At 40.8% G+C, this 23934-nt stretch overlaps 1 protein-coding gene and 1 long non-coding RNA gene across 11 annotated transcripts in view; one reads left to right on the top strand and one right to left on the bottom strand.

Annotated features, from left to right (window-relative positions):
• The window catches only part of atp8a2 (ATPase phospholipid transporting 8A2), a 48490-nt gene extending 26320 nt beyond the window's left edge, over positions 1-22170 (bottom strand). The window contains exons 1-24 of one of the 10 annotated variants that reach the window (XR_006375665.1): positions 21901-22170; positions 19048-19155; positions 14546-14723; positions 11515-11614; positions 10644-10742; positions 10472-10517; positions 10187-10227; positions 8042-8115; positions 7484-7553; positions 6838-6965; positions 6267-6378; positions 5678-5846; positions 5423-5550; positions 5248-5325; positions 5008-5096; positions 4687-4731; positions 4198-4270; positions 3890-4078; positions 3760-3809; positions 3596-3665; positions 3417-3501; positions 2940-3079; positions 1755-1893; positions 930-994 (exon numbers count right to left, since the gene is read on the bottom strand). Coding sequence is in view for 9 of the 10 variants with exons in the window: in XM_044175695.1 (XP_044031630.1) it covers positions 930-994; positions 1755-1893; positions 2940-3079; positions 3417-3501; positions 3596-3665; positions 3760-3809; positions 3890-4078; positions 4198-4270; positions 4687-4731; positions 5008-5096; positions 5248-5325; positions 5423-5550; positions 5678-5846; positions 6267-6378; positions 6838-6965; positions 7484-7553; positions 8042-8115; positions 10187-10227; positions 10472-10517; positions 10644-10742; positions 11515-11614; positions 14546-14723; positions 19048-19155; positions 21901-21943 (2319 nt within the window). In the remaining variant the exon portion in view is untranslated. Of the gene's footprint in view, positions 1-929; positions 995-1754; positions 1894-2939; positions 3080-3416; positions 3502-3595; positions 3666-3759; positions 3810-3889; positions 4079-4197; positions 4271-4686; positions 4732-5007; positions 5097-5247; positions 5326-5422; positions 5551-5677; positions 5847-6266; positions 6379-6837; positions 6966-7483; positions 7554-8041; positions 8116-8317; positions 8334-10186; positions 10228-10471; positions 10518-10643; positions 10743-11514; positions 11615-14545; positions 14724-15408; positions 15639-18154; positions 18380-19047; positions 19156-21900 lie in introns of those variants that run through there. The other 9 variants (XM_044175695.1, XM_044175696.1, XM_044175697.1 and 6 more) reach the window with 9 other exon arrangements.
• On the top strand, positions 15762-20747 carry LOC122866284. Its single transcript, XR_006375667.1, has 2 exons — positions 15762-15897; positions 19074-20747. It is a non-coding gene; the product is annotated as an uncharacterized LOC122866284 (long non-coding RNA).
• Positions 22171-23934: the final 1764 nt, after the last annotated feature.

Here is a 23934-nt window from a genome sequence, read left to right as displayed (position 1 = left end):
TCTAATGCCATGCTGAACATGCAATAGACTCATAAGATCCCTCTAAAAGCTCACAGTTTAAGACATCCACCATCTGCAATAATTTACATGAAGCAAGCAAATTATGAATATAAATGTAGATGTCTCTCCATCAAAGTTTAACACACACTTTGGGCCTACAAACACTGCACTCACACACAACCACACAACCACACACACACAGTGCCTATGCTTAACATTTATGAGGCATAATCTCCCCAGTCTCACATATAAACAAACTGTAAAAGTGATGGCACTGTGATTGTGTGCGTATATACATGTTTGAGTGTAAGCATACATGTGGGAGTAGGGGGTGCGTGTGTGAAAGATAGACAGACACAAGAGACACATGACAGTAATCAAGTCACTTAAGTTAAGCAGTCACACATGAAACTTGAATGCAAAGAACACATAACTGGGGTATAAATCTAATTTAGAGATAAAGAATGCCTCAGATCTCACTCTTAACAGCAAAAGGAACAAACAGACTGAACACATATACAGTCTGTAATGCTGGCATTTAGCAAGAAATAGATTAGATAAAGAGACACAAATTGTGAGAATACTACATAATCACTGAAAGCTAGGTACTGCATGTGACTGTTGTGACAAGGACAGAGAAACAAAAGGAAAGGGAAAGAAGTGATAGTTGAGTACTTGTCTCTTTTCATCCCTTTCTCCAAAGGGACACCAGAGACTTTAATTACCTGCACCTGTGAGCACACAAAGAGCCCCACCCACCAATCTGGCTGTGGACCACACCCTAGTTCCCACGGTAACCTGCTTAAGAGCCCACCACATAACCCCCTCCCTCCTGTACACACACACATACAAAAAGTCCCAATACTGTACAAAGTGTACACAGACGTCAATGAAGGAGGCCAGAAGGAGGAAGAGGAGGGTCTACTTACATCCAGAGAGTCCTCGTTGACGATGATGAGGGACATGCCGTGTGTCACCAGACGACAGGAGTAACCTGAGAAACAGAGACAGATAGTAGAAGGTAGAGAATGGGGGATGGGAGAGAGATTAGATTTACTCAAACTCAAAACACAGCTGAAAAAGTGGTCTCATGTACAATCATCATATCTCTATAGTAACTTGTTATGCAAAGTTCAACTACATCATGCGCCAATTAAACACAGCAAAACCACTAACTCACAACTATTATGAATACTAATACAGGAGAGCAGTTCAATCACATAAAGGTGTGTGAAACATAAAAGACGATTTGTACGGTACAGTATCAGAGAATGTCCCAACTTTTAAACTAAGTGTACAAGTGTCTACTCAGAAAATTTTGTTTTTCAAGTCTTATTTTTGTGGACATCTGCCATCAACTTCCTCTTCAATTGCCAAGAGAAACCAAACGCACTAATGTCATTGCTGTGCAACTTTAAGTCCCTTCTACCCTGCGTACATTGGCCACTGGCACATTTCACTTAGAGATTGGAGACATGTCTGGCATTTCACAGGCCCACATAATGCCCGCTATTCTTCAAGACATGATTTAATAAACTCCACTACAATTTCCTATTCTGCTGCACATCAGGCTACAGCGACAAGGGGACTTCCTCACCATTGCTGGATTTGCCTACATTACTGGCACATACTCCACTAAAAGCACCCTCATATCTGATAAGCTGCTGTTACTTTCCATCTGCTTGTGGCAGAACTGTCCTTTGTGTGACTTCAACTCACATTTTAGCCATTGTATTTATTTTAAATGCTTTCACCTATGTTGATGGCAGTCTCCTGCTTGTCTCCAGTGAGGACCCAGATCTTGATGTCAGCCCTCATCAGAGTGGCGATGGTCTCTGGCACACCAGCCTGGAGACGATCCTCTATGGCTGTGGCGCCCAACAGCATTAAGTTCTGTTGAACAGAAGAGTGTGACAGATAAAGAGACAGAAATAGTTTGAGAAGTAAGATTCAAAAAGAGAGTGAGAACAAAATATGGCACAAAAGAGAAAAGTAGGTTAAATAAATCATATTTAGGCTACAAATTCAGCCAGACATCACCAGCCTGTATGTGAGGGTTCTTTCTCTCCAGAGAACATCATCCATATCTAATTTGAGGACGAGAACGATGCCAGTGAATTCAGTTCAGTTGGTACAGCAGTTCATTTTGGGCCTCTGTACCAACTCTGTGTCTTCGTGCCAAGATGTAACCCATTACCTTTCCTCTCCTTGATTTAATTTGTTCACCATTTAAATGCATGTGTACCCTTATTAGACACACTCGGACGCACACACAAACCCTTGCACAGACACGCAAGTTAACACTACAGTGTTGTTGACTCCAGTTTTATGGGGCTTTTGGCAGGCTGGTGCAGGTAATTACCCTTGTGGTCTCCCAGTCTGAGCTACCCTCCTCCTCCTGCTTCCTATTTTTTTCCTCTTCACTTACTTTTCTCGCCTCGACTCTCTACGCTAAATCCTAGGTTTTCCCACCTATCAGTTCAACTCTCTTCTGAATATCCTCTCAACTGAAATCTTTCTGCTAAAAGAAAAAGACACACACCTTGAAGGGGAATCTGACTGTTTGGGTAATGAAGGAGCACCATGTTTATTGAAGTGTGGGAATCAATGGAGCCACTCTGCCACCTGCTGGCAAACATGAAGTGTGTGTTTGTGTATGTATCCAGAAGAATTTTATTCTCTTTCAGGTCTCTACTTTGGTTTCATATCAATCTATCAATACTTCTATTTAATTATATATCTGCTGCAAAAGGAAATGTAATTAAATTTAACTAAAAATGAACCTGTCCACCCTGGAAATGTTACCTGTCAATGACTGTTTAAATCTTAAAATACAGATATTTTAAGACTTGGAAGCACTTTATTTTCACCAAGACATCTCACATAAGGTCAGAGGCCAATAATACACATCACCACAGAGAAAGAGATGGTTTGTTCACCTTTTCCAGTAGTTCATAACACTCCTCTAGTTTCTGAGCGCGGTCTTTAAGCACTGTGCTGACACGATTATATTCCTTCAGCCACTCCTGGTAGGCGCCTTCCTCCAGGTCCACATAGGCAAAGCACAGAGTCCTCAGGCCTGGATGGATGGGAGGAGGATAGGACTATCAATCAGTGTGATCATGAAGCAGAAATAGATTATTATGGCTATGATTATTATTTATATTTAAATGGCAGTGAGTGGTCCAGTATTTTTCCATTGGAACACTGAGAAGCAGACAGAATGGAGGAAACTCAGGAAAGATGGTTCTGATGTTAAGCCTCAGTCAGAGGTGGGACCAAGTAATGTCAAGTCTTGACACTAAATTTAGATCAGTGCCAAGTCTCCAAATGTGAGTTCTGAGTCATAAACAAGTCGTGATGTTTTCTTCACCAAATGTAATGCCTTTTCAAAACCTCTCCTTTTTCCTTCTTACCTTCAGTAGCAAACTGTTCCAGATGAGCAATAGTTAATTCTTTGTACTGGGACGCCTCAGTCAGACGTTCAAAAATGACATTATCCTGCAAAACAACAAAATAAGAAATTTAGCATTGAATGAAAAAATCTTTAAAGACATTCAGAGGGCTGATTACAATTATAATGAGATAAACATACAGCTCCTTTGCAGTACAGCCGTAGCTTCCCGTCGGGGGTTCTGACCACCACAGACATGCGTTTGCGGTTGCTGTAAAGGAAGCAGTGGGTTTAGTTTCAAAACACATGGCAGTCTTATGTTACAGTTATTTACTGACTGAGAAGAACATTTATGGGAGTTTTACCTGGAAAACTCCAGCACATTCAGTAGCTCATAGCTCATCTCTTTTTCTCTCTGAAATACACAACAAAATGTCAGCTCATAACTTTGCAAAAAGCAGCTCTTACTGCAGTAAAACACAGATATACACTTACAGCTTCGATTATGACTGAATGCGGGGTTCTTGCAGTGAAGACAAAGCCGAGTCCTTTGGCCCCTTTAACCAGCGCTCCTTCGTCTGGCGAAGAGGCCTGGTAAATGATCTGGTTTTCCTCTCTCTCTGGGACCACCGTGTGGCACACTGCCATCATTGTCAGGAACTCACAGATTTGAGGTGATGTAGGCTGAGCACATAGTCACAAACAGAGCGGACAGGGTCTTTCACAGCATCCTCTTGTCATTAGTGGGCAGAATAGGTTTGTTTAAAATAAAGACATATGAGAAACGCTTCAGAGACACCTACATGGTTCTCGATGTTTTGGATGAGAGTTGGGTCATCAAACTCTGTAGAGTTATTGGTGTTGGACGGCAGATTGCTGTGAGACAAGAAAAAACAATTTATGACAGGAGTTATTTTAGTTATTGTGTACGAAGAAATATTTTGGGCATTCTAATAGCATTGCAGGCTAAATTGGGTGATTTAGTGGCAAGGAAGTTTTTCCTTGACACTGACGCTAAGTGCTTGCTCATGGTGGGATTTGTTGGGTCTCTGTAAATATTATTAGAAAGAGTACGGTCTAGACCTGCTCTATAGGAAAAGTGCAATGAGATAACTTCTGTTATGAATTGGTGCTATATAAATTGAATTGAATTTTTTGTCAACTTTTTGTCTATTGTTCTGATCAAATACATACACAGTGGATTCATTTAAAAACATGCAGAGCCGAAAATGAAGAAAAGAATATTAGAAAAGGGAGGATGGGTGAGAAAGTCTGAAGAGAAGGTCACTCACCTGAAGTCCTCCATTGAACGATCACAGTCAAGATCAGGGAAGTGGCTGCAGTGATGAATGAGGTTGTATGGCAAAAGGAATCAGTCAGTTTATGAGCTGATTAGTTAATTTGATCAAGCATGCAAGAGTTCAATCAACAGAATTAATAACAGCATTTTCTTTACTAAAAGTTAGTCTGAGACATTAATTGGTTTAACAATTTAAAATGAAAGAAAACTCAAAAGTGCATTTAGTGGCATTCATCATTTTCTTTTAGTAGGTGGCTCCTTTTACAGGTAGAGCTAAGAGGCAAGAATGAATTTACAAAAAAAGATGACTGACCCATATGTAATTCCTGCAATGGTACACTTCTTAAAGTGCATGATGTTACAGGTCAGAGTTCCTGTCTTGTCAGAAAAGAGATACTTCACCTGGAAAAGACAGATAGACAATAGGTAATGAAAGCAAACACAGCACGTTTTAAACAGGCGTGTATTGATTGAGTGTGTATGTAATGATAATTTGGGGCACTCCTACTTCCATTCTATTAGCCACTGATTATGAGGAGGGGGAGGAACTGACCTGGCCCAGTTCCTCGTTAAGATTGGACGTTCGAGCCATGGCAGGGGTGTCTGTCTCTGCGTAGTACATCTCCACGTCCTGAGGGAAAAACAAAACACACGCAAATTGATGAGGAATACTTGACTACCAACAGTACATTTGAAAACGTGCATTATAAAACAGACATGGACCATACCCAGTTGATGAAGAGGGCCTGTATGAACTTGACCACCTCCAGAGTGACCAGCAGGCTGATGGGGATCAGGTTGTTGTACAGGATGATGAACGTCAGCAGGTTATATGCAAAGTTAGTAGAGATATCACCTGCACAAACACACAATATTCACTTATTGACTAACCCTTATACTGTGTATTCATCCTAATTCTTCATTACTGTAAGGAGACTTAAGTTACAGGTTGTCAAATGTGGTATGTGTGTGTGTATTCTCACCAGCCCGGGACAGGTACCAGCAGGCATCTTCAGTGTGTTCTCGGTTCCAGATGGCGGCACCCACAGAGCTGACCAGGGCCATGACCAGCAGGATGCCAAACAAGACCAGGATCTGCATGTTGGTCACCCGCTCCACATTAGAGCGCTTCAGTGGTGCTTTGGTGGAGTTCTGGGAGATGGACAGGTCAATTAATACAACAAGTGAGAAACACAAAGACACTCAGATTAAGATGCTGCTGGATGAGGGTGCAGTTTCATTGAGTTACAATGGTCCACTTGCAGCACCATTTAAACTAATTTTATGCATCATACACTATTACAAACATGAAACTATCATAAAAATGTTTTAATTTTTGGCGTAAGAATGTGGAAGATGAAAGTACTTCTTAGCTTGGATGTCCCCCCACTTATGAACGCATCACACATTTAATTTAAAGCACTAAACTATTCCTATGAAGTTAACAAGGAGGGGATAATCTCATTACTAAAAAATATAAAATTAAAATCCAAATATCCTTAGCTCTTAGATATATTTTTCACACATTATACAGTTTCCTGAATTCAGACAAGTCAAGACAATTGGGTTTACCTGCATCAGTTTGGAGTCATGGCCAGTGTAGACAACAATTCCCACAACCCACTGCGTGTTTCTGAGCTGTGCGCCACGCAGCAACACCTGGTCTGGACCCAGCGGAGCTGGACTGAGGAGAACAAGAAAGGTAACACAAAACATGATAAATGAGTGCAGATTTAGGGCAACCTGAATTTTTCTATACTGTGGGTATTTTCTTCTTTCAAGCCACTTCTTAAGCTTTACTTTTTTACTTCAAATTTTTACTTTATAAAACCCATTGTAAATTTTAATTAATAAAGAATGCAAATGATTTTACTATGAAAGGCTGCACTTTCCTATTTTATTTTTAAATAAATTCTTTTTAGTGCTGGATGAGATAACTATAAAATCTAGGATATGTACATAGTTTTATCCTGCTGTCTTAGCCACGTCTGTTTAATACAAAGATACAATATAGACACTCTTGACTTACAAGTAAAAAAAAACAACAACAACAAAATTAACATATAACACTGACAATACACTTGCTATTGTCAATCACTAACTGATCAGGAAAAAAACCTATGTATGTATGTGTGTGTCTCACTTGAGGTTCTCCAGCCGTAGTGTGCCAGTGAAGTCATACAAGTGTCTGTTTGGGCCTTCGCACTCCAAACGACCAGACAGCAACATCAAATCCTCCAGGTTCTGAGCACCAGCTGTAAGTGGGAGACCCTGGGAAAAAAAAGACCATGACAAGTCAAGTCAAGGAAAGTTTATTGAGGGAGCATTTTTACCAAACCGGATTAACACAAAGTACATTACAGAAAGAGATAGAAACAGAATAAGCAATACAAGAAACATGATCCCACATGGATGCAAATGTGAGGATTGTAAGGAACTAAGGTTTCATTTGATACACAGTCCTGAAAGCCGATGCCAACATTTTCAACATCTTTTATTAATTTGTTCATTTGCATCCAAACAGTAACAAGTATTAGATATTTCTAAAACAACACAAACTCTCTACTAAAACCTAAATCATTGACCTCCTTTCTGGTGTGTTAGCAGCTCCTTAACACGGGTGACCCACCACAGTTACCTAAGTGTACAAATACTAAATCTAAACCAAATTTTATTGTAGGTTTTATACTCTTTATATGTCCTATTTTTCTGGCCAGAGAGAGTCCTCACTGACCTCTTGCAGAATCCATGCACTGAGAAATCTGAGAGATTTGCTCCTATTTCATTACCTGTCTGATCTTTAGGTTGGTTTCTCCATCCAGGTTGGAGGTCTCAGTGTAACACATGGCCTGCGGCTCGCTGTGGAGAAGAGGCAGAGTTGCATCAAAACATCGTAATGCTTAAAATAATTAATCCATCAATCAACAGGAAATCAATCGATTACTCAATAATCAAAATTGTCATTGACTAAGGAATTTTTAAATAATTATTTATGATTATTAACATTATTATACTAACCGTTTGCTGGTTACAGCATCTCAAATATAAATATTTGCTTCCTTTACATCATTTCATACAATTTTAACGCTTTGGGTTTTTTCACTGTTTTTTAAGACAATACTTTAGGTTCCCATAATTTAAGATGGGAATTCATCTTTCCATTTTATATACTAAATGATTAATCGATGAATCAAAAGACTAGTCAACAGATTGATTGCTAATGATAACACACAACAAATGATTAGAAAATAAATATATTAACAGACAAACATACACAAATGCACATGTGTGCCCACACACAAACACACACACACACACACACACACACACACACACTGGAGTCTGACCTGGAGGACACAATAACCATGTCAGCTGGAAGGTGCTGGCCATTGGTCACCTTCACTATGTCTCCTACTGCCACCTTGTGGCCAGGATGCAGCAGTGCAACAGCGTGACAGAAAGAAAAAGAGGGGTGTTAGGACAGAGGGTAAGGGGTAATAGGTGGGGTAAGGGAGGAAGACAGAGAGAGGAAACAAGAGGCAGGTTAATCAGTGACCAACTGAGAGGCAGCCAAGAGAGAGAAAGACTTGAGATAAAGTGACAGTGAGCACAGCAGTGCATACCTGAAACTGTTATAGGCTGCAAAAGAGGCAGACCAGTATAAGACAAAAAGATTACAAGCATGTAAATAAGAGAGAGAAGGAGAACAGAAAAAACAAAAAACAAAAATAAGGAGACCTTGAGGAGTTCAAGTCAGTTTATGGTGACATGGTACAGTGCTGCATACACAACAGCCATTCAAAAAAGATTAACATTACAAAACTGTTTCTTTTTAAAAATAAATCTTTAAAAAAGTGGGAAAAATTCCTTTGACACTTAGCATAAACAAAAGAAAGAGAACAAGTGAAAAATCCTTGTGGAGGCCAAAAACATTCTCTGGATTACCCACTTCCAAAAAAAGAACTACACAACAACATCAAAAAACTGAGGTTTGGGAAAGCATGGGGAGTTAATATGATCAGGACAGACAGACAGGCTCAAACACAGCCAGTGTGCTAGGTCAGGCGTGATGTAAACTATTCAATTTAGTTTTTCAGGCTTCTTGTTCTCCTGAGATCTGGAGCTCTAAACCGTATCATGGGCTGTGATTTGGGAAATGTTTACTGCTGCATTTCCGATGCCTGAACATGGCTCTTTCTTATGGGACCTTCTTTTGGGCAAACTGGCTTTCTACCAAACCACTACTCTATTTATCCTACACCATGTAATTAATCATCACAACGGGAATTTTTGTCTGTTTTAGTCAAATTATGTAATAAGTGCCGAATCAAAATTTGCAACAAAAGCAAGAGAGTTCTCCTCTCAAGAAAAAGGAGCATTTCAGGGAAACTACTTGTCACCACCTCTCTTTAACATGAACATTACAGAGTTAGCAGGGCACCTCTCAGCAAATTCCTTCACCTTTTCTGACCCTGAATAACAAGGGGGCTAAATTCCTGCTCTACACTGTTGTCACCCACATAACAAGGACTCAAGTTTGATTTGATTTTACCTGCTGGAGCAAGACTGTACACAGCTGGACTCCGTTAATGAGTACATTCAACAAGAAGGCCAGATCTCAAGAAAATAGTTATCCATTTAACATGTAAGAACATACAGTGAACATGCATTGTACTGTGACAATCAAGAGTTCATTTTGCTCAGGTAACTTTTTTTGCACTGGAAGAAAGTGCAAAGAAAGCTTTGTGTTAGCAGGACATAAGACTCACTGGTTCAGATGAACTGCAGACCAACAGAGAAAACCTAATTATTAAATAACTCACTTGTTATCTGGCCCTAAAACATCAACACTAATTGGAAGAGTATCGTTTTTATTGTCAGGGATCCAAAGCACAGATAGATCCTGATCAGACACAGACAGAGTGACTACAGTCCAGCCACAAGAAGCAAAACATGAAATCTTGGAAACTAAAAAAGGAGAAAATATGGAATCACTACACAACAGGTGAGATGGAAAAAGATACAGCTCCTCTGAGACAAATGTAACTGTTTAATAATAAAATAAGCTAAGAAATTTGTTAAGTTAATCCCCAATTTTACAAAACTAGACGAACATAGAAAGCATCATATTGCAATAATAGTCAGACAAGTTGCATGTTTGGCTGCAAAATATGTGACATCTAATAATCCCGTGTTGCTAATATTTATTGTATCATGTCATTTTATTACTCTTTCTGCTTTTGCAGTATTTCTTACCTTTTGTTTGAACTGATTTATTGAGTTTTGTCTGATTATTTACTTCTTTTCTATTTCTGGAAGTGTATCTTTTTAGCTTGCACGTCTTGGATACTTGACTTATTATTTTACGTCATTCATGCCAATAAAGTATGTTAAACTGAATTGTAAAACTGAGCGAGGTAGAGAGAAAAGACAAAGCACAGGAGTGACGAGTGAGAGAGCAACGAAGATGAAGTCTGTGATGATTGTGATACCTGTTTCCAGATGATCGTCTGCCAGGCTCCGTTCCGCAGCACTGAGGGACAAGGACAACATAGCCATCAGTCAGCCTATAGAGCAGCGCTCATACAGTATTCATAGCCGCTAAACATTTGTCTGGGGTCTGCACTATAGTGAGTGACAGACAACAGCTATTCACTCAGCCATGAAAGGAAAACAAAACCTCACAAATAGACATAAGCACACTCATGGAAAAGTTGGACAGTTGATGCACATTAACAAGCACGCACGCACACGCACACACACACACACACACGTACCTGTTGTCTTCTTCTTGTTTACTGTGTTGTCTGCTTTGTGTCTTTTCTGTAAAGATACAGATAAAGATGATTAGCTTTTAAGATAAACATATGATGTTCCTCTCACCTACACTTCAAAAGTTTTGCAATTAGTAACTTCTGCCCATATAGCAGTTGGTGCTGTGGTACTCACATAGTCCTCTATGATCTCTTTGATCCCGGCCACAGTGAGGATGAAGATGAGCGGGACGAGTGTGGTGTAGCGACCGGTCGGTGATACATCAGGGATTTGCTGATGAAAGTCAAGAGCGGTAGCACTCAGAAATCATTGCTAATAGCAAGTGTTGAGTAGCTTAAAGCACCCGTAATGGACCAATCATATTAATGGCACAGATAAACATTAGTAGTTCAGTTTGCACACTGATACTGATAGCAGAGCTGTTGAGACAGATACTGTTCTCAACATCTCTATGTCCCTTTACTGTATAATGAATCTTTGACGGGAAGGCAGAGCCATGTGAGCACGATGGCGACTTTTCACAACTCACGCAGAGGAAAAAAAAAAACCCAAGTGCCCCATCTCCTACCATCCAATGGGAAAGAAAACCATTCAGGTAGCGACTACAGCGTGGGATTAGTGAATCTTCTATGATCAAGTTCTTAATTTTGCATTTCAATATGCAATATTTAATTGTGGAAATGAGTAAATTAGCTATTTCAAATGTAAATGTTCAATGTATTGATATATTAATTCTGGCACAAGTGATGTGACCCACCTGTAAAATATTCATGATTGATATCTTTTTTCTGTTCCTTCTTGCTTTCTGAGGAAATTTACCAAATCTTAAATATTGCCATCTAGAAAACAACTCTTAATAGTCCATAACTCAGTATTTTAAAAAATAGCTGGGCCTGTGGGAATCCTTGAATGGTTTAAAACTGACTTTTCAGGCTCTATCATCTAAATCCTGTGTGGGCTACAGAATCAAACTGTAACCAAACAAACAGCACACCGAGCCAACAGCGCTGACTGCTGTTGTTACCGTTTACCGAGTGGGATTTACCTGCATGAGAGCGATGAAGAGGAAGAAGGCGTTGGCGGCCCGCCTGATCTGCTCATACAGGAACCGGGGAAGGAAGGTGAGAATCCCATACTTGGTGGTACTGTAGAAGAAGACAATGAGAGAGACTTTAAGAATTGATGCACAAATTGTGTGCAAATGTTTTTTTAAGCTGACACACTAGAACAGCATTACCTTAAAGGCTGAATAACAACAGACCCCATTTGGGTTTCAATATTGCAACTCTTGAAAATTAGAAACACTCAATTGTGCTCAAAAAGGGCAAACAGAGCCATTATGGGCTGCACACACATCACATCTATAAATTCACCAATACTTTCAATCCAATCTAAATTTAGACCCAGCACCCCAGAAAATATGCGCAAGAAACCTTGGCAACCTCAACCTGTTTGTCAATCAACTGCATTGATCTGACAACTGTATTGATGTACAATGAGGACCTACCGTAAGAGCTTTTAGAGAAGCTAAAAATAAAAAAGTCACCTTCAAGTTAAGGCCTGCCTTGTTTTTTCCTGTGTGGCCTGAGTGAAAAGTAAGAGCTTCTGCAATGGCTTCTGTTTAATGGATAGTGTATGTTTGTGTGCGTGAGTGCATGAAGTGTATGCATGAAATTAATGGAAAAACACACCCCTCAATCAGAATCTCTTAAGAGATGAACCTATTAACCACTTTTCCCGTCTGCCTCACCCCTTACCCTAACCTAATTATAACCTGTACCCTAAAACCAAGTCTTAACCCTCAAAAAGCAGTCTCTACCCATGGGGACCTCAATTTTTGTCCCCATGGTGACACAAGCCCCCATGGGTTAGTGTGCATTCAGGCTAAAGTCCCCACCGGGATATAAGAACTTGAAACACACACAATGTCTTGACCCTGATGCTCTAGATACCTCAGAGTTAGTGATACTATAGCTATGATCCAGCCGATAAAGCTGCCTTAATCTAATCAAAGACAAGTGATACAAGACACACACACACACACACACACACACACACACACACACACACGTTTCCATTGGACCAGGCAAAAAAAATAAAACATTTTAAAAAGGCAAAAACATCTGGCTGTGTTATTTTTCATACTATAGATGTCCAACTTGCTGGTGGTGTTAACAGCTGTTAGCTGCAGGGGTGATGCTCTCCTGCTGCTGTGTGGCTTTCTCATGTTTTTTATAAAAAAAAGGTCAGTTCTCTTCATACATTATAGGCCAAAAGAAAACACTGGGCTGAAGTCAGAGAGGAGTCATCCCTCTAAGTGGAAGAATGCAGGCATAACACAGGCAAGAAGATTTATTGAAAACGTTAGTGTTTGTAAAAGACATTATCATGTTATGTCTTTTTCTAAGAATAATAGAGCAGGTTACTATGCTGCATTTGTACACAGGAGAGCAGCAATACTGCCCAGGTTGTATAAAAACAACTGCATAAAATGAAATATGGAAGTGGAGGACCTAGGGAATGGAGAGGAGGTGAGTTGAGTGTACAGATAAAAGCTACAAGGCTTTAATCTCAGAAAAATCAATAAGGCTATTGAACCTTTAAAACATAAACTAAAGAGTTACAGGAACACGGGGACATCAAAGGGCATGCCTCTGGAACCAGAGTGCTCTTGACTCTCCAATCAGCATACAGCGGGAGCAGAACACCACACGTGATCCAATCAGATGATCCAGGGAGCACCTGCCTTAATCTTATTTGTAGAGCTGAAATATGCTCTTATAAAAGTGAAATTGAATCTCCTGACAATAATGGCAGACCACTGAATGTCAGCAGACTAATGACAAGCCTTCAGCTCATGAAAAAATGAGCCCAGTGCTCACTGTGGCGCCAGGCACAGTTTGTACATACAAATAGGAATGATAAAAGGTAAAGACAAGGGACAAATTAAATTGCCGTCTGTTTGAATCAAACTAATACTGTTTGCAACATATGTGGACAACAGCTGGGATGATGTTGACAGACTTCTTCACTGCAGTACGTGCCGTTTGGCCTTGCCCATGACAGACAGAGATACGAACAAGAAGCTCATTTAGATGTTAACTGTTGAACCACACAGGGCCACCAAGACACACCAGCACAATATGTACATGACTACGAAAATCAGACCTTCAGCCTTTAACCAAGGTCTGAGAAATCTTATCAGACAGCAAGATTTTTTTTTTAGGCATTTCTGCCTTATTTGATAGTCATAGTAGAGAGAGACAGGAAAGGCAGGGGAGAGAGAGGGGATGACATGCAGCAAATGACCCGGCCGGATTTGAACTCGCCGCTGCAGTAAGGAAGCCTTGATATATGGTATATGCTCTACCAGATCAGATAGCTTTTATTCTGAAATCCAGAGCCACTCATTCTACAATGATCCCTCACAGTTTCTCAAAAATTAAAAAAAAAACACAGAATACACCTTTGACCAGACAGACACAGCAAAGACACTCTCTGTAATTTATGTAAACAAATGGCAGTGTAGTTACTTTACTTTCATCGTCAGCCTTAAATATAAATGAGGACATATCAATTAAGTAACAAGGTTTATGTTAAGCTGTTAAGCCAAGCACTTTTCCACTCACAAGACTCACAAGTGGACTTCAGGCAGTGACATACATCAGCCTCACCTGTCGGGTCCACTGCAGAGTTGCAAATAATCACTTAATAGGTGAGTTATTAAATAGCCTTATCAATAGAGTTCCACCTGTAAAATTGTAGTAATTGTAATTAATTGTAAAACTAAAATATAATTTATTTTAAGTTACTGTGATTTAAAGTAAAATGTTTAAAAGAGAAAAAATAAATAAATAAATAAATAAATAAATAAATAAATAAATAAAAGGAAAAATCTCAATGGTCCAAAGTTAAGCAATGATTAAAACTTCTGGGAAACTATTAAAACATTAAATTAGTCCTCTCTCTGCTGGCTATTCAGTCAACGAAAGAAAAAAAAAAATCAGTGCACACAAACCGCAAAACATGCATCAAAGCAAAACGATAAGTAGATAAAAGCCCAGAGTGACACCTACCTGACATGGTTGTCGCAGAACTTGGTATTTTGTGGCCGGTTGAGCAGCACCGTCCGCGCCGTGGCGTCTACGGGATCCGCCTGGGAAGTAGTCCCGGACATCTCATCATCTGCCTTGCGGTAACCGGCGGACGAGCAAGCAGGTCCTGCACCGTTGGATTGATGGGAGAGAGGTGAGGCTGAGTGAGTGCGAGTTGAGAGACAGTGAGACAGAGATTGAGGGAGAGAGGGAGCGAGAGAGGGAGAGAGAGACAAGAGACATAGACGGAAGACGTGGTTTACGGTTCAAAAGCGAAGGCGACCAATTAGTACTAGAGGCTACTGTATGCTGATGTACGCTGAAGCCGGTAGGGTGGATTCAATGATGTTTCCCGTTATAAACAGCCCCCTTGTCTTTCAGTATTATTATGCAGGTACCGTCAATGCTCACACGCGCGTTTTGCGACGCCCACGGGACCCCCTGCGTATAATGGATGTGCTGAGGGATGCACAATGGCGAACAAACACACCGGGTTTGTCTGTTTTATCAGCACGTCAACTTGTCCATATGTAACACAGAGAAGACCCGGCGCACACCGAGGCTGTCATTAACCTACAGGCACAAATGAGCGAAAACCAAAGTGACAGAAGAGGATGCAACGCGCTTCTTCCGCAGACTCCCCGTCCTCTTGGCTTTGTCATCTCCAACCATTTTAAAGCGTCGTGATCTCCGCTCATTCACCCCCGCATGAGCTCCAGGGGTAGGACATGTTTCATCCTCGAGTGCGCCTAATAATGGGATAATGCGTATAGCCTAATTCTGCAAGGACAGTGTGGGGAAGTGAGAGCAATGCAAACAGGTCTGGATGCCACAGTTTACTCAGCTGGTGCAACAACGGCGATCCTGGGCGAGGACAGATGCAGCAGCGCGCCCGTGCCTCCTCTCGCCTCCTTCGGCTTTGTTGAAGAGGAAGCTCCCGGCCCCGGTGAAAGATACTGGCCCGCCAAGCTCCACTGCCGTATCATCTGACCACCTGCCGCCTCGGGAAGCCTTTATCGGGCGCGATTTTGACGGTCTCCTCCCTCCAATTTGATGCTGAGCGGCTCACTGCTGCCAGTCCAGACAACAAGATGAAGCCATATGGAGCTCCTTCAGTGCTGCGGAGTGGCAAAGTCTGGGCTCCGCTTTTAAAGGGCCAGAAGCCTGATATTGCCTTAGGGATGTCATTTGACCCATCTGTGCCTGACCACAAGACCTTGAGTTAGGAGCCATCCACCAGGAGATCACTTCATGTGCTTCCACTCCACTGATGCCTGTGCAACAGCAGTATCCAGTAATGCAAAATAGAGTATTATCTAGAATGCATGTATCAGGTAAGCCACTCCCAAAATCATGTAATTATTCTGATAATACTATTCCCACAAGCCCTTAAAGTGTGCCCATAGTGCTCAATTGCTAATATAAAGTCACTAAATATTCCTATATTAGTCCTACAATATTACTACAAGCACTTCCCCTAAAACGTATTACGGGATTATTGTAATTATTATTTGTATGGGATAGTTGTATCATTTCTTGGGATCTGTGAATTGTCTGTCTGTGGGTTAGTCTGTGAGTGAAAACGACAACAGGCTAATTGCATAAATAATTTAGAAAAGAATAAGCACTGCCAGGGAGATTGAATTTCCGCAGTCCTGAAACTATTTCTGCAGCACTACAGTCCAACAATAGGAGTCATTCTCTCCCCTCATCAATAACCAACATTAGAGTAATATCATTATGTTCCACTCATGCTTGTTGTTTTAAAGTAGGCGAAGAGTTGTTAAATGACCCAGACAGAAACCAGTCAGGCTTATCTTCTCGATGTGCTATCATCAATATTGACACATCAGAATTCCACTTTTCAATAGAAAGAGACATTAAGTTGTGTGTTTCTATAGGAAACTGCTACAAAAATGTAATTATTGTAATGAGTGGATTTGAAGGAGAGGCCTTTCTTTGGTTTTTGCATTTGTTTGAGGTAAACTTTCAGTTTTTTATTGTAATATACTTCATTGCCATTCTACCATTGCAAAAGAAACCTGCTTGGGAATTTAAGAGCTTAAACACTGTTAAAAACTCCAACCTTAGTTTAGTGCTATTCCACACAAGCCCAAGTGACTGCCAAGGCAGAGAGCAAGGGTCAAAGTCTATCCAAGCAAAATGATAAGCAGGCTATCTCATCTCTACAGCTCTGACCAGGCTATTACATATGGACCTAACAGAGCTATATGTCACAATCACAGCACAGCACTCCACACTGCAAACGGCACTGGGGTCAGTCAAGATAACAAGTGATTGTAAGGAAATGATTAAGGATGATACAAGGTTAAAAGGTAGTGAAGGGCAATGCACATTCTAACCTGCAATGTCATCTTTTCCCTTCTCTGTCACGAAGCAGTTCTCTTTCCTTTTTATACCTTTCTCTCTTCCTCATGAATAATCTACTTTTTCTATACCTGGTTGCTTATTTCTGTTCTTATAGAACTGTTTACTTACTATTTACTTCCACTTTTTAACCCCTCTTAGACAAGCAGATCAATAATGGCTTTCTCAGCAGCCCCCTCCGGCTCTGATTAATTTCTGAGGAGATCAATGCCTCAGTTACTCATCTGATGGAGTAGAGGTGCCGTCACCTCTGTAACTCATTGCTGATGTGCCACAGATGAGTCACCAGAAGCACAGCCAGGTCAATTACACATGAAGCACCCAGGCTAGCCGAACAGGTACCATAGGTCTGATAACCTGCTCCATAATCTCTTAATATTGAGTACTAACTTTGTGTTTTAGGCTGAGCCCAAGATGCCCTGGCCTGGGGCCAAACTTTCACTGTTAAAAAGCAGACTAGGCTACTGAATAATGGATAGCAACAGGCTACATAATTCATCTACATTTTCCAGTATGGCAGAGCATATTTCACCAGACACTCTGCCTTGGTGCTGCACCTCAGCCTTCACTCAAGAAGCAACTCACAGCCACTGTGACGACGTCTCCCTCAGCGGCTGTGTCAATTAGCGACTGCCGGAATTGTGTTTTAAATGGCACAAACAAAGCTTTTGAGATGCTTACACGGTTAATTCAATCATGTCTACTAGAGATGCACCATCATCCAAACACAGAGTCCAGAGATGAATTGAGCCAGAAAAGAAATAGCGACTAATCATAACAGCAGTTCTAGTAGAATAGCTATAATTATCCCCAGCTGCCGAAGAACTCCTACCCCCACAAGCCAAACCGAGGACAAATACTCTGGCTGTTTACACATTTTTATTATCTGAAAAATTGTCAAAACATTTTAGATGCAAATGCACTTGGGCAGCTGAATGTGCATGGCAAATCAGAGTCCATTGCATATACTGCGCATATTTTGTCTTCTTCTCTTAGCCGTAAACTTTTTTGAATCTTTGCCCCATAACAGCGAGGTCTCAGATTTTAATCCTCTAACAGCCACAGGCCCTGTTAAAGTGTTCTTGAGCTAAACACTGAACCACACAACCACATCACTTATTTCAGTAACTTCAATTAAATAAAAAAAAACAAAAAACAAAACATACAGCCCACAATCCCACTGTGTGGTCAGAAAAGCATTACCAACAGTGCGTCTTCTGCTTGGGTGACCCCTACGTCCCATGGCTGTCCTGGTGTCCTAGGTGACCCTCGGGCCCTATTTGCAGGTCCTGGTTGACCTAGTCTCATGTGGTCCCAGTGGGTCCATTTGCCACTGTAATGGAGTAGGAAGTAAGGCAAGAAAGCCTCTTACGGGCCAAGTGAGCGAGCATGATAATCCCCTCTGTGTCTGCTCTGCAACTTCACCTGCTGCTTATCCATAACCCGATAATCCTACAGGTGAGACTGCAACACGCACACAAACACACATTACACTAATGTATGCATATGCACATACACACATATACATTTAACACTGTATTATGGATGTATCTCTCTCTCTCTCTCTCTCTCACACACACATGCACAGGTGAACGTACATCTTTTAATGCCAGAAAACATGCAAGTCCCCAACATGCAGCTACTCCCCTGCTCCCTCTCTAAATCCAGCTCACAGTCACTCGTGTCATACATGCATGGAGCAGTGTTCATGTACATGCTCTGTTCAGGCATGCCATGTCCATAAATGCATGTGTTGTGTTCTACACCATGCATGTATTCATACTGAAAGTGTTGCATAAAAGACCCAAGTGCATATCGATCTGTCTTCATCAACATGGTCTGACATGCATGCACATGCAGTGAGAGGGTTGATTCCTGTTCAGCATTCATCACTCCAGGCCCCAAGGAGCTACAGATTATTCAGGGTCCACAGCAGTAATATCATGTCTTAACCTTTTCAGACACGACTAGACATTGTAGCTCTTGAGGGCCAGGGGTTGGGAGACACCTGCTCCAAGCTGTTGCACGTGGCCACATGCACCTTGGTACTTTGGACACAAATGGGGCGTCATCCAGTCTAATTCGAGCAAACTCACTTTTTTCAAACCTGTCTGTGATGCAGGCACGCATGGTAGCGCCGGCGACCTGGCCTGGGTCCTGCAGTTCAGAAGCCTCCTGTCTAATGGTGGTCAACACTAACTGCTCTGTGGGCGCCAGAAAGGCCGCGGCGGGAGAAAACGACACACACAAGACAACAAGTCAATATACACATACCGCACACAACAACTGCAACTGTGTTTGTATGTGCCTGTCGCTAGAAGCATTAATAGTGAGATGAGATTCATGCTTGCATATGAAAGATGTAGGCCTGAAAAATTAAACACAGAAATGGACTTGAAATGAAATGTAACCTTGTTGCTTGCCCTGGACTGCCCCACTGTGTCCAGCTTATGTAAATACCTCCATGCTGCAATTTATTAGACCTCTCTCTATCTCCCAAATGGTTATCATCAGTAGCTTGGCATCCATGACGACCAGTCATTATCTTTCCAAAACAGACGTATTGTTGACAGTTGGCTGAGCTGCATGCCTCGCATAGACTAGACACACCAAATACTGGGACAAGATACGCCTTTGCCTTTAAATACAAACCCTGTGGAGTGTCCAAGACAATCTGCAAAAACTTTAAGACATCTTCAATACAGTTTTTATAGCTTTATAATGTGATATTATTCTAAAATACGTTTTTTTCTACAGTGTAATGTGTATAAGTGCTTTATGTGTCTGTGAGTATTCGTGTGTAAAAGGTGCTATTAGAAACATGACAAAATACTCAAATGTTGGCCAGAGTTAGTATCAACCACTATTTATGGTCTTGTTATATCAAAACTAATTATTCCTCTGTGTGTGAATGAATTTGAGAGTGTTTGAGTAAATGTAACAGATTGGTAGCGGCAGACGTCATCACCAGGGATGTGGCAGCTCGCTAATTGGAGCAAAGAATCAAGAGGTCAAGCTTCAAGAGATTACAGTAAAGGCAGCATAGAGAATCCAGGAGGGAACACATGTACATACACATGTACTGACTGACACTTATACTGGCGTACCTCTCCACATTCATCCTATGCTTTAAATATGGCAGTGGTAAACACTCTTATACAACTTTAGATGCTATGAAACCAAAAAAGTCTCCACTAAAGTTACTGAAAGTCGCACATTTATTGCTCTGATACAAACAAGAGGAAAACTAGTGAATCTCATAACTGAAGGTCTGCTGCATGACTGGGTCAATATCACATAATAGACATCTTAAACAACTGACAACAGCAGTGTGATTCATTTGTGAGGCCATCTGATATTCTATTTAAACAAAAAATACAAATGTGGTGAGTAAAAGAGAGTTATGTTCTTAATTATCACTATACTGTATATGCTTCTACCTTTTGAAACTGGTGCGGAACGCTTTTAACTTTTGTTAACTTTCTTCTGGCAAAAATGTGCCAAAAATGTGGGAAACTCTGGCCTAAAGACAGTGTGGCCCAGTTGGCGCTCATCTCTGCTCACATTTTGTCCTGCTTTCTATTTCTGGAAGCTGCATGAGGCATGCAGCCACACACACACACACACAACAGCAATGCAGCCCAATGTGCCAGTCACTATTAAAAGCCACTGGATGAGCCAAACGCATGCTCCTCTCTTCCAGGACAATCCAAACCAGTGTCAGTTTGCCATGTGTAAGAGAAGAGAGAACTCCCGCACACTGTCCTTTTACTTGCAATAAACTTTATTAGAGATACAACGTTTCGGTCCTTCGACTTTCACCAGGTAAAACTGAGGAACAAAGAACACTCCAGACAGATATAGCCAACACCTCCTCAGGTGACCATGAGCAATCAGTCCCACAGTTTGTATGCATTTAGCCAATTATAAGACATCATCAAAAAACTGACATTCTCCAATCTATAATGGACAGCAACTACATCAATGTATATACATACACTAAATAATATTAAAATCAATTTATCCAAAATCATCTCTTCCATAAAGAGAATAAAATTAGGCTAATGGTAGATCTCAGGGTAACACTATCATAATTTCACTGTTTAGGCTACCCCATGAATACACCTTTAAATAGGCACTAGGTTACCATAATACACAATCAACATAGGTGAGTTTAATTTCAGGACGGGCTCAGAATGAAGAGCCCGCTTTAGACGGTCACGTGGTTTTTAAGTCGGCGAGGTAATAGGCTGTTCTTGGACTGATCTATAGGAGCTTGAAATGCAAAATAACGTATATTACTTACTAATATTTATATATAGATTAACGTAAAAGCATATCAATAAATCGTCACATTTAGGCGAGTCAACCCATATGAAAATACTCCATATGATGCGATTCAGGAGGCCTATACAAGAGGCTGTTGCAACAAAATTATGTAATGCCATAATGCCATGGAAAATACAGCAGCCTACATTCCGTAAATAGTGATAAGGTCACACACTCACATTCATCCTATCAAGACTAAATATGTTGATTTATTTTCGTGATGTTAAGGCACTGCACGGATCCCTGCACTTATCTATATAAAAATACCAGCTTATTCAAAGGGCAGACGGTGCTACCTGAAGCAGGCACCTGCAGTCTGCTTGCCCTTGCATCCCCAACCGGTGCCAAAAAATGAGCGAAGCTGGAGGACCAACACTGGTACAGCAAGTCATCCCCATGCAAAACATGCATGCATGCCGCAGTCCCGGACAATACCGATCCCCGTTATTATGCCAAACACATATCAAATACGCACGAGTATATACAGGCCGCTATATCCACTATAATGACAGGCCTATTATTAACACTGAGATAACACGATTTTACAGGGTCACGAATCAAGCGGCGGGCGGAACCACGATCGAGCAAAGATTAAAAACCGTATGTTTTTTAAAGCTTACCTCCCTCACTGTGTATCTTCTTGGCTCTCCGGTTGAAATACATCTTGCACGTGGTGAACGAGCGTCGGTGAGGCTGGGACGAGGAGACCGGAGCGGTGGCATACTCATGGCTCACCGACAGAGCAAGGGAATGCTGCTCGGGGCCCAGGCTGCGGCCGCGGCTGCTGTTGCTGCTCAGGGATCATTGTTTTTCGGCTGGACCGCGGAGGTAATGCTGCAGACTAAAGGGCAGTTTCAGCCAGCGTCAAGTCAGACGGGATAAAGAATGTGCTACGTCCGGTCACTGCTTTCAAAATAAAGTTAGAACAAAGACTCGAGGGGAATGTGATCAGTCTTCAATGTAATGAATTCAAATCTGTCAATATCCGTTTCACAGTTTAATCATGTGGCATTAGCTAAATTAAAGTTACAGGCTACTTCATTACTGCCTTTCAGTTACCCTAACATCCACAACCACATAATTACTACAACATTTGCTAGGTTCCACAGTTTTCTTTTATGAACATTTAATATTTCAACACAACATGCTGTATACAACCCAGAAAAGCTGAACAGGCTAGAGGAAACAGGCAGGTAAAGGTGCCACAGTCAAAAAGCATCCCCTAATAGACATCACATATCTCTGTATGTAAGTTATACACTTAAGTTAGTTTAATTCTATTTTTACTTCTAGCTACCATTTGAGACACTACTGTTTTGTTCTTAGTCACATTAAACTAGAGCTGAAATAATCAGTTGATTAATCAATTAGTCAAATGACAGAAACATAATCAGCAATTATTTTGATAATCAATTAATCCTATAAAATCATTTGTCAAGCCAAAATGCCAAACATTTCCTAGTTCCAGCCTATTAATTGAGAGGTTTGTTGCTTTTCTTTGTTTTATACTTTTGTAAATGTTTGGGTTTAATCCTAGTTTCGACTATCCATGGGACAAAACAAGATATCAACTTGGGGTTTAGGAAATTGTATAGGGCATTTTTCAATATTCTCTGAGATTTGATAAACCAAATAACTAATCGATCAATTGAGAAAATACAATGTTGTGAAATACAACACAAATAAACAGTATACTTTAAATGCTTCTAAGAAAATTATGAGTAAACCTTTATTTTGAAGGGAAACTGTCACACTTCTGCTCCTGTCCTGTCTGCTGCCCGTTCAGCTGGGCCACGGGGGCGCGCATCGTACGATGAGATGCGTGCGCGCACCAGCGTCTGGACGCAAAATATAAGATTCAACTACAGCTAAGATTATTATTAAGATTATTTTTAGGAATGTTATTTTATCAGTTTTCCAATGTTTAAGAGTGAGTGGATGAATTTGAGTTTTTTTTTATAAGACCCACCAAAAAATAAGACCCCTGGAAAATAGCTGTAAAGATTTCTCTAATGCAGTTTTTATGAAATAATTTGCTTTGGAGGAGACTGAAATATGGCTCGAACAGAAATATAACGTTTATTTTACACGTACTAATCATTTAAAGCAATTAGTAAATGGTAAAACGTAGTGTAACAGCAGCACCAGTAGAGAAGCATAAAATTGACTCAATAATAACAAGTTACACAGCAACATCTATTTAAAGTTTTTGGTTTTTTTTTACATTTGCAAGTGGTCATACCAAGGGCTGTGAGCATTGAATTGAGGGTGCGTTTTATTGTTTAGAAATTCAACTCGTCGTTGAGAGGAATAATAGGTTATTTATTTTTTCAAAAGTTAGCTAAATGTGGTGGGCACGTGAGAGCGTCAAAGGAATACCGTCAAACTACGTTACTACACATTCTGAGTTTAGCTAACACTCACCCCAACGGCGACACAGTTTTACGGCGATATAAAAAGCTACCAAGACGTTCACATAAACTTTAAATCATTTCTGCAGCATAATCCACTTCTCCTCTGTACATTCGTGTGATTGCTTTGTTCAGAGAACATGATTTAGCCACAATATGGCTAAATACAAACATCTTGTAGGTCGTTAGCGCGGTTAGCCGTTGACAACTGTCGCTCACAATTACACGCGCTCCGCCTTCTCT

Source organism: Siniperca chuatsi, linkage group LG19 (genome assembly GCF_020085105.1).
Source record: "Siniperca chuatsi isolate FFG_IHB_CAS linkage group LG19, ASM2008510v1, whole genome shotgun sequence".
NCBI lineage: Eukaryota > Metazoa > Chordata > Actinopteri > Centrarchiformes > Sinipercidae > Siniperca > Siniperca chuatsi.
The sequence above is the reverse complement of the archived record's forward strand: the minus strand, read 5'-3'. Positions and strand labels throughout refer to the sequence as shown.